The sequence below is a fragment of the Pyrus communis genome, chromosome 1 (assembly GCF_963583255.1).
Source record: "Pyrus communis chromosome 1, drPyrComm1.1, whole genome shotgun sequence".
NCBI lineage: Eukaryota > Viridiplantae > Streptophyta > Magnoliopsida > Rosales > Rosaceae > Pyrus > Pyrus communis.
The window spans coordinates 11639461-11650358 of NC_084803.1; the positions used below are offsets into that span (position 1 = coordinate 11639461).

At 38.9% G+C, this 10898-nt stretch overlaps 1 protein-coding gene across 1 annotated transcript; it reads right to left on the bottom strand.

Moving 5' to 3' along the window:
* Positions 1 to 1948: 1948 nt before the first annotated feature.
* Positions 1949 to 9663, bottom strand: LOC137738825 (ABC transporter G family member 32-like). Its single transcript, XM_068478301.1, has 24 exons — positions 9318 to 9663; positions 8880 to 9000; positions 8690 to 8778; positions 8376 to 8460; positions 8044 to 8203; positions 7891 to 7967; positions 7767 to 7820; positions 7280 to 7370; positions 6878 to 7179; positions 6517 to 6798; positions 6034 to 6350; positions 5791 to 5951; positions 5608 to 5711; positions 5222 to 5378; positions 4981 to 5103; positions 4786 to 4877; positions 4367 to 4699; positions 3987 to 4277; positions 3796 to 3879; positions 3568 to 3701; positions 3252 to 3479; positions 2966 to 3137; positions 2629 to 2883; positions 1949 to 2445 (listed from the first exon to the last, which is right to left on the bottom strand). Exons 1-24 carry the CDS (start codon positions 9590 to 9592, stop codon positions 2176 to 2178), a joined length of 4257 nt encoding a protein of 1418 aa, XP_068334402.1. The 5' UTR covers positions 9593 to 9663; the 3' UTR covers positions 1949 to 2175.
* Between the last annotated feature and the right edge of the window lie 1235 nt (positions 9664 to 10898).

The window sequence follows — 10898 nt, forward strand, 5'->3', positions numbered from 1 at the left end:
TTTTGGTGAAAATTCATGAATCGTGTCTGTTCATCGTATGTCGTGCGATCAATTTTTGTCTAATACTGTTTGTGTTTAATTTTAAATAAAAATATTTAAAATAATTTTTTACCGCACAATGATGAATCCCCATGATCCTCACAAAGATGATCCGTATTCCATGTAGGTGTAGGCCAAGTGTTAGGGATAGGGAGGGGGTGGTGTTGGTACTGCGAAACACGATATTGGAATTTGGGGGTCATGACTACATCAAGCTAACAATATGTTTGCTTGCATTTTTTTGACATAGAAGTGATCTTCGAGGAATCGGACAACGATACCTAAATTATCCAGGTATGACGATGGTAATATTCATACAGTTAATAGTGTAAATTAACAGAATGTGCATGACGATCGTAATATTCATAAATCAATAACAAAATGTGAATGACGCCCATAACATAACCTACCCGTTAATTATATTCTTATCACACAGTTTAGAAGTTTATAAATAGATAATTCATCAATGATAAAATAGAATTAATATAGAAGTTTTGGAAACAAATTCCATAATTTTGTATATTTTACTTGATATATATTCTCCGTACATACCATTTCTCCTTAAGTTACACATATAACGTAATGCATAAATGCCAATCTTTACTGTTACATTTTATCATTTTTGACCGACCCTATCATTATGAGAATATTTTTGCTCCCCACTAGCAAGTGATCGTGATGCTCACCACACTATTTATCACCGTTTGATGAATTTAAATATTAAGATTTATATAACGGATAGTCACAAATATCAATTTAAACTTATTCCATGATAATAAGTAAAGTGATGAACATTATCACCATTTGAGGATGGTGAGCAAAAATAAACCCTATCATTGTAAGAAGGTCGGTTGGGAATTTAATGATGACGTTTGACTTTGAAGCAACATGCTACGTAATACTTTTATCAGTCGCGCAAATTTCTAATCTTTCTGGGTTTTTCCCTCTTTGAGAAATAAAATGTTGAAATATGAGGCGCCAGGAGAGTTCCTACAATGCACAGATCCAGTAAGTCGTACTGCACTGCACTTGTGAGGTAACAAAAAGTCACATACATGGCCCTTTTCATTCTCTACGCACATGAGCATATCACTGTATGTCATGTTTACCATGCTTCCGGACGTACAATATCAGATCGTATACGAGTGTCCATAACCCGGGAAAAAATCATCGTGATGAGAGAGGGAGAGGTGTATATATACGTCGTGTGTCAGCAAGTTTTTCTCCTGTGATCTGGCTCTTAAGAGCTGACTCTGAGGCCATTGTATGTTTCTTATTGTCAGCCGTGTATGATTGACAAGCCAATATATATAGACAAATGAAGCACACAATTGTTATCAGACGGGTCCTTAGACTAAATGATATTATTTAGGTTTTATTCCCCCAAAATCCAGCCCAACTCATGCTAAATGAGTGGGCTAAAAGTCAAACAAAAGCCAAATTTTCCTCTGGGATTTAGCCCAGAAAATGGTGTGGGCACCACCAGCAGAACCCCACCCACATGGATATGTCTCCCAAGATTTATTGAATCCAACGGCTGAGATCGAATATAATCAAATCTAATGGTAAAAAAAAAAAGATCTAACAGTCTAAATTTAAATCCAACGGCTTAAATAATTTAAAAAATTATTTAACTCAAAATTCATCCAAATTTAGTGATTTTTCAATATTTATCAGAATTTAAATATTTTTAGATTAAAATGTTCATAAAATTAAATTATGATAGGGTATATAATTTTTTTTAAATTACTTTAAAAGAAAAAATTAGCCTAAATTTATTCTTTAATAATCTCAGTTAAAAAATTTAAGCCAGAAGAGTTAGAGCAAAAAAGGTGTTTCTGAGCTTAAAACCTAAATTTTCTGGGCTAAAAAATTTAGATTTTAGCCCAAGAGTTGGAGATTGTCTTAGAAAACAAAAAAGACGATGACATTTTATTCACCAATTAGTTGAAGAAGCGTTCATACCAAAAATATGGAATTTTACAACAACATTTTTAAGCTTTGTAAAGTAAAACATACAATATATGTAAACCTTGTAGCTATACACCTCAACTGTTCCTTCAGGAAAAGCTGATATACTTGTATTCCAAGCAATAATCCCAGAACCAAAGCAATGCGGTATAAAAGTTGGACTTATCATCTCCTCTGGAAGTTGAATGCTTTTATTGCAAAGGCAAAAACTAAGGCGAAAAACACGCAGAAACCGACCACCACAATGCCGGCTACACCCAGAAAATCATGCTTGTAACCAAACCCTACTTCGAGCAACTGCCTTACAGGCATTTGGATTCCATCAGCTAGCTTCACAAGACTGTCATCCTCGCCGTACTGTGAAACAAAGAGGCCGTACAGACTCCAGGCGATAGGGTCTGCCCAGTAATACCATCTCCACCAGATTGGAATTCTCTGCACAAGTGCGTGTCATCGTGTTAGATACCTAGCTCAATGAATCAGTATTTTCACCTATAAATCAGGTTTTCGTGCTAGTTTCGTATCTGAAACTAGCATTATACATCCGAGATGTAGCACAGAATGCAAGTGATTAAATTAAGCAAACTGAGACGAAAGAAAGCAGTCACTTTCCGTTACCTTGTGAGGAATCATAAAGCCGCTGAAGAGGTTCCACAGCATATAAATCGGAGCAGCAATTATAGCAGCGACATTATGATTTGGCGTGACAGCGATTGTCATCATTCCATAGAAGGTGAAGTATAGCATTGTGAAGTACATAAAGAATATGTACCAAAGAAACTTGAAAAGAGTCCACTCAAATGAGGCCGTGTAGTAAAAAATTGCGCAGTAGATAATCGCTTGTGCAAACACGTAAGGGAGCTCTATTACGATCTGCAAACACCCGATCAATGCATTAGATGGCTTTCAGGAGCATCAGGGTATTGTGAGTGAGCATAACGTAATAAAGGCAAACCTGAGCAAATGCAAATGGTAAGGCCGAGTACATCCCAGCAGCTCTCTCTCGATATGAAACAAATCGTTCCACAGAAACAACAGGTTGAACAGCACTGGCATTGGTGATTCCGCTAAATAGGATTGCTGCATACATGGACCCCATAGCGTTTAACAGATCCTGCTGGGTCTCCCTGTAAGAGAGAAAGTAAAAGTCGTGTCATAGAACCTAAATTACAGATAAACATCTAAGCTCGAAATATATTAGAGTTGCAACAAATTCAGAAGAACAAGAAAAAAGAGGAAACCTCTTATCTCCGAATTTCCAACAAATTGTTCCCAACATCAACGAGATGATGACTGTATAAAAAAAGCGAACTGCAGTGTACTGAGGGTTTCGCCAGTAAGACAGATTTTGCTTCCAAAGACAAGTGAGAAATTGTTCGACAAATGACTGAGAGTACTTGCTTGGAAACTTTATTTCTTTCGAATTGGCGCTTGGTTTGCTTAGGTTTTCAACCAACTCTTTATTACGTCTGAAACAAAGGAGGATAGGTTGTTAGTTAAGGAAGCTGATAGTTCTCCGTACAAGCAACACAGCCAGAATTCATTAAGTAGTCATACTGAAACAAGTTAGATCTTCGGTAAACTTCTGCAAAATCCACCCCGAGACGACTTTCTTCAACTGTAGAAGTAACATCAAGCATCCATGTGGCTGGATTATATCCAGGCCTGATCTTTTCTACTCCTTCGACTGCCTGCAGAAGGAAATGTTTATATTTTAAGTTGACAATCGTCACCATTATGCAATCTCACATTTTCTAAAAGAAATACTGGCGTGCAAGATCCAACCTCAAAGTATTTAATGAGTTCACAAGACCTGGAACCAAGTGGACCAGCATATATGAGCTCTCCTCCACGCTTCAAAAATAGAAGCTGCAATGACAGATAAGGTTATAGCACGATGAATCAAGATATTATATTGGCATAGATATACAGGGGGGGTGGGGGGGGAGAGAGAGAGAGAGAGAGAGAGAGAGTACTTCATCAAAGGATTCAAAGATGTCTATGCTAGGCTGGTGGATTGTGCACACTATAGTGCGTCCAGTATTGACTATATTCCTCACAGTCCTCATCACAATAGCTGCAGACCGTGCATCCAACCCTGATGTGGGTTCATCCATGAACACTATAGAGGGGTTGGCGACCAGCTCAACGGCTATCGTTAGCCTTTTTCGCTGTTCTGTCGACAAACCATCTACCCCCGGTAGACCAACCAATGCCCCACTTAATGGAGTGAGCTCCACCAGTTCCATCACCTCTTCTACAAACGCCTGTATGTTTTTTTAAATTACTTAAGATGATGGATTAATTGATCCTATAATGAAGACATACACAAGCAGTAAATAAATTATGAGCATACCCTCTGTGTCTCCAAGTCAACATCTGATGGTAATCGAAGCCAAACAGAGAAGAGAAGTGATTCCAGAACAGTCAAGCAGGGGGAATGAATATCGGACTGCTCACAGTAACCAGAAATTCTCGCAAAAGTTTCTTGTCTTTTTGGGTAACCAGATATATGAATGCTCCCTTCAATCATCCCACCGGTTTTTCGACCAGCTAATACGTCCATGAGGGTGGTTTTCCCAGCACCACTTACTCCAACCAATGCTGTAAGCACCCCAGGCCTAAATGCGCCAGTGACATTACTCAACAACTGCAATTTCTCTTCTTGAATGCCCTGCTGCTTCAATTCCTGCAGTTGTACTTCGATCAGAACAGATATCTAGTCAACATGTTTCCAAGAATAGATGGTGCAAGTGAGTAGTGTTAATGTCAAACCAGAGGGACATCGACATAGTAATTGATATTGCTGAAAGACATGGAAAGTTGTTGAAATGGGAGCACCATTCCTCTCTGCTTAAAATATTTTCCTGCGCAGAATATGAGGAAGAATTTCGGAAATTAGACTAATCCATTTTTAAGTGAAAAGATTTGTTCTAAAACATAATCAATTTTATGAATTTCTTTACGAACCATTTAATGACTCTGAATGCTGCAAGTACTCTCTCAGCTCAATAACAACAGTTTCTCCTTTTCTTCTCCTTTCTCTGTCTTGAAGCTCGTCCTTAGTGACTACGGCTTGTCGTTTCCCCAAGGCTGTTTTATATATCGTAAATCAACTTAATTAGCTTTCTTTCTTTGAGTTTGTTTGGCTACATGTAGCACTCAAGAAAAAAGGAAAATTAGGTTATTCTTACGAGCAGAAATGACTTACGATTAAGGTAAGCTAGGAAGAATGTGAAGAGGACGTTGAATAGAACTGCATATCCAAGCAAAGCACCAGCACCAATCCAATACCAGTAGCTCTGTGGAAACAAACTGCGTGCTTTTAGCAATGCCTCACCTAATGGAATGGTCTCGTTTCCAACTCTCTGCATAAATAACAGAAAAAAAAACGAATTAGAAGTTCCCAAATTAGAATCCTAGAGACTAACTTGATATATATATAGAGACTAACTTGATATATGTGTATATATATATGTATCATGAAATAAATCTATACAGTGGGGAATTCTGTTAATGTCCATGTGATTCAGCAAAATTAATAGATAATTATAATCCATTAAGCAAAATTGAATAGATGGTGAATTGGAATGTCACCTTATCCCATTTATGTCCAAGAAATTCATTTACGGAAGCTGCATTTTGAGCATACATCAAGGGAGACACCCAGAAACCCCATATCCACCACTTTGGTACACGATCTGTCACAATCAAATAAGGAAAACAATAAAATTGTAAACTCAAATTGGAAACATAAGCATTGACAAAATGTTACTTTACCTCTTGAGATGACGTATCCTCCAAGACCCATAACAACTAACATAGCAAAAGATCCAAAAGTGTTAGCGACTATCATATTTCGACCCAAGGATCCAATAAGACGGAAGAGAGCTATTGACATCTGGTGTAGCAAGAAAAATATCAAGAACTGCCCACAGAATCTGCATATTCAACAAATTAACCTAAGAATATCATCCCAATTTTCACAATGTATGCAGAAATCCAAAGGAACGTACAATTTACCTAGTAATTGAAGGATCAAATCCAATGACATAGTATGTGATTGCCACCCACAAGCCAGACTCTATGAATGAATTTGGAACACTTAAGACCCAGGACGGAATGGTATAGACCCAGCTAGGGTAGAAGTGCAAGTCCCTATGCTTGTAAAGTACCGGAAGCTTGGCCACCAACATTGACACCTCCATGAAGCCATTGAAAAGAATAATAACCATGGAAAAGTATAGAGCGCCGAGATATAGGCCTCCATCATCAATTGTATTGTGGTGTAATGTTGACCGGAAAAAAACACTCATTGTGATCATAGCAACCAAAAGAAGCTGGAAGGCAGAACATAGTACTTGGGAAATCAGCACCACATAGCAAAAAGAAGCCGGAAAAAATACTCATTGTGGCGCAACATAACAATTTCATCTTTAATTGGATAAGAAAAAAAAAAAAAGATACTAAGGTAATCTACAAGCTAACTCAGAAGTGAACTGTTACCTGAATGAACTTGAAAGCATAGATAAATGCATTTCGCTTCATGAGTAGAAGTTGCCAGTTAAAGCTTGTTTTGAGAAGCTCACACCTCTTCATGCCATAGAGAAACGTTGCTAAAGCTGCTGGATGGTTATAGCGTTTATCAAAAGGAACTTCTAGTTCTTCAGACAAAGTCTTCCCAGCTTGAAATAAACGATAAGCGTCAACAAACTTTGCCGGTGAAACATAGCGGTACTGGAGATCAGGATTGGACCAGTACTGCTCTTGGTCCTTCTCTGATATAACCTGCGTAAAAGGAAAACAATTACCAACCATTCCATGTAACAGAATACAAATCCACGAATCAAGCTCTCCATAAACTTACTTCTTGCAAGAAGTCTGCCACATTCTTTCTCTGTGGACATCTAAATCCCATATATGAAAAAAAATCAAGAGCTGTTTCGCGGGGTCCCTGGTACACAATTTGGCCCTCACACAAAAGTATAACATCATCAAACAACTCGTAGGTCTCTGGAGCAGGTTGAAGCAAAGATATGACAGTGGTTGCATCTAGTGCCCGAGTTGAATGCCTTAGATATTTGATGATTTGATAAGTAGTTGAACTATCAAGACCAGTCGAAATATCATCCATGAACAGAACTCTTGCCGGACCTACTAATAATTCACCTGGAATTCACATTGGAGTTATTAGCAAACAGATTTACCTTACTAGTGCACAAGAACTCCCTCCCTCGTCAAAAATTTTAAAAACAAATGAAGTATGCACCTGTAGTAAGCCGCTTCTTTTGACCCCCTGAGATTCCCTTGAGCATTTCATCTCCTACCAAGGTATCAGCACATATGTCCAACCCTAAAATCTTTGACAAACATATTTTAGTACCAAAAGAGAATCCAAGAATAAATCTAGGGTAGATCTGACATACTATACAGTATACACGTTAGTGATATCCAAACAAAAAACGGATAAATGAAAAAAACCTAATCTAATCTCTCTACTGAAACCAAGCCTAATACCCTGACCATACACTTCACTTTGTGAAAACAAAGTCTCCATAATCTCTTTTCTTTTCGTTTGAACTTAATATCACAATTTGCCCATTTTAACAAAGTGATCCAGAATATTGTGAAACAAGACCTTTCTGCTTTTGGGAAAATATAACCTCACAAACTATTTTCATTCATTCTTAAAACGAAAATAACCAGACATAGACTCCATATGGTATGTATTCGAAAATAACAAGCAGCACAAGTACCTTCATGATGTACTCCACCACAAGGTTTGTCTCCTTCCCCCCAAGAGCTAATGACTGGAAAACAAATTGTGTCAGCAATCATTTCATATACAATGGAATCGACATATCTAACAAGTGCAAGTACCTTCATAAATATATCAAGATCTTCATCGGGTTTAATCCCATCTCTCTTTTCCCTTCTTGCAAGCTCTAATAACATATCTATGATGACAACTATTCATGTCAGCATATAAACAAGCATGATTCATACCCAAAGACGTGACTATGTAAAGCTTACCATATTTGAATCCAACACCTTGACATCGTCCTGCAAACTCAAGAGTTTCCCTTACAGTCATCTCTGCTGCGTGCCAATCCTGTTGGCTGACATAAGCAGATGTCCGCTGAGGAACAAACTCCTTTAAGCGATGTCCATTATACGTGACGTTCCCTGACGTCTTCAAAATAATCAAAGTACAAATGAGCAAAGGGACTTGTCTAACGGGGCGAGCAACTAGTAGCAAATCTGTCATTAAATCTGAATATTGTCTCATCCCTTCAAACATTTGCTCCATAGGATGATAAAAGAATCTATGATTTCATGAAAACTAAAAAAAGTAGCGGAATTACCTGCAAACCTGCTCCCAGGCGTCCGGCAAGAGCCAATAGTAGCGTAGTCTTTCCGGAGCTTGGTGCACCCAATAGTAACGTCAACCTAGAAGACAATACCAACGGTTTATTAGGTGTAAATATTGACAGACATTCGGATGCCACTGTGCCGGTTTACCAAGCCAATGTAACACTAACGTGCCAGAAATTAGTTTGAAATACTGCCACAATGGTATCCGAATTATAAATAGGTCATTCTCGTAAACACTGGACTGAAATTGAGCAACAGAGTACTGGCTGAAGCATTTTTTTCTAACATGAGATAGAGAACCCACCTTGAAGGTCTTATTATCCCGCTAACGTTGTCTAAAATCGTTAATTTGCTTCTCTGCCCCCTGTATATTCGCAATTGCCTAAAAAGGGCCTAAAACGACATCCGAAAAATGCAAAAATTGAAAAATTTTCAAACAATTGTGTAATTTTAAGAAAATTAAAGGAGATTTTGAATGAGTTTATAGTTTATACCTCCGTCATATTTAAAACAAAATTGGGAATAGTCGGCAGCGCTCTGCTTCCCACGTGGACGAAAGTTTCAACCTTCACGTTCTGAAATCGGACCTCGATTTTCGGAAAGTCCAATTTTACTCTGCACACCCAAATAACGAACACCGTAACAAATTAAGCACAAAAGAAAAGTTCCGGAATTGAAAGGGGAAGGAAATTCTGTTTGGTTGCTGAGAAAACAAAGACTCTTCAATACTCGCAGTCTGGCGCCAATTTCTTACCAGCCAAACAGATTCAAATTAAATACAAAAGAAAAGTTCTGAAATTGGAAAGAACAAAAAGAAAATCCGTTTGGTTGCTGAGAATATAATCGCATTTGGCACTAATACTGAAATCATTGATTTTCTCAGCAGCCAAACATTGTCAATCAAAGTATCCAGTAAAATTGAAGAGGATTACGCGTCAAATCTACGGCGCATGCGATTGAAGAATTGCTTGGGGTCGTCGTCAGCGGAGCTAATGAGACGGTCAAGGAGGAGCTTCTGCTCCTTGGCCTCGAGCTCGCCGACGTCGATCTCCATAGTGTCTCCGGCGACGTTCCTGAAAATGCCGCGGCGGGCGCGAGCGTAGGTCGGGAGCCTCTCCAACGCGGCCCATCGCAGCTCCTCCTCATCCTCCCCTACCTCCCGAAACGACGCCGATCTCGCGAACACATTCTCCGCCGAGTTCCACATCGGTAAATCCCTAAAAAGCCCCTCCTATCCACAGAAAACTGCAGTCTTTGGTTGAAGAAGTAGATTAGAGAGAGAGAGAGAGAAGCTAATACAAAGTAGAGTGTGAATGTGAGATGGACATGTTTGATTGCTGAAAATGGAGGTTGGAGCTCTGCATTTAATTTCTCTCACTAAAAAATTTCATGTTTCTCTCTCTAGCATGCAACGTTAAAGCGTTTCACAGTATGTGCAGGACGACAGAGAAATAGAGTGAGAGGTTCATTTATGGCCGCGGGAAAGACAGAAAGCATGAGGCCTCTTTGAAACCCCTACTCGCTCGGGTGTTATATCAACTCTATTCGCTCTACAGATGAAGCTTCTATTTCATCCAACGGCTGGAATTAATCGTGCTATGGAAAATTTGAAAACAAGATTTTTCCAGGGGTCTCTTTTTATTTTTTACACACTTCTTATTAATTTCTGTCATTTGATCATCTTCAATTCATCCGATCCAACGGTCGAAAATTAGAAGGATGTGTGAGAAATAAAAAAGGATGGGGTGAATATCACACCCCTTTTTCTAAAGGCTTAAAAGGATGGGTAAATTACATTTTACCCCTCAGGTTTGAGGTCGATTTCAATTCCTTACAACATCTTTAAAACATTTCAATTTCATACATTTACTTATCATTTTATTTCAATTTCATACATTCGTTAAAAAATCTGTTAAGTGATGACGTGGCGAATAAGGGATCTCTGTTTGTGCTGACGTGGCTGCCATATTTATGTCACGTGGCTAAACACTTAATAAAATATTTAGAATATTAAAATAATTAATTAAAGAAAAGTTATAAATAAATAAATAAACAAAATAACCCAAAACCAAATCGTCTTCCCCACCCCCTTCTCCTCACCTGAGCCCACCCCCAAATCACACTCCCCCTCTTTCTCTCTCAAATCCCTAAACCTAGGAACCCTTATCTAGGACCTCTATCTCTAATCTCTAATCTCTAATCTCTAATCCCACCTTCGAGTTATCTAGGACCTCGAGAGCCGTGAGGATCGGAGACAACTCCTCGTTGAACCTAACATCGACGACGGCTCTGATCACCTTACAGACCTTTCCGACGGCGCCCTTTTCGGTGAAATCATCTATGATTTTTCCACTCACCAACGTCGTAGCATGTGTGAGAGGTGTGGGAGGCGCAGTGGCTGCTACGCATATGACGTTGAGTAGTGGGTGGCGTGCGAGAGAAGGTCGTGATGAGGGATCTGAAGGTGGGCTTGGGTGGGGAGAAAGGGGTGTCTCTAATTTGGGGAAGACGAA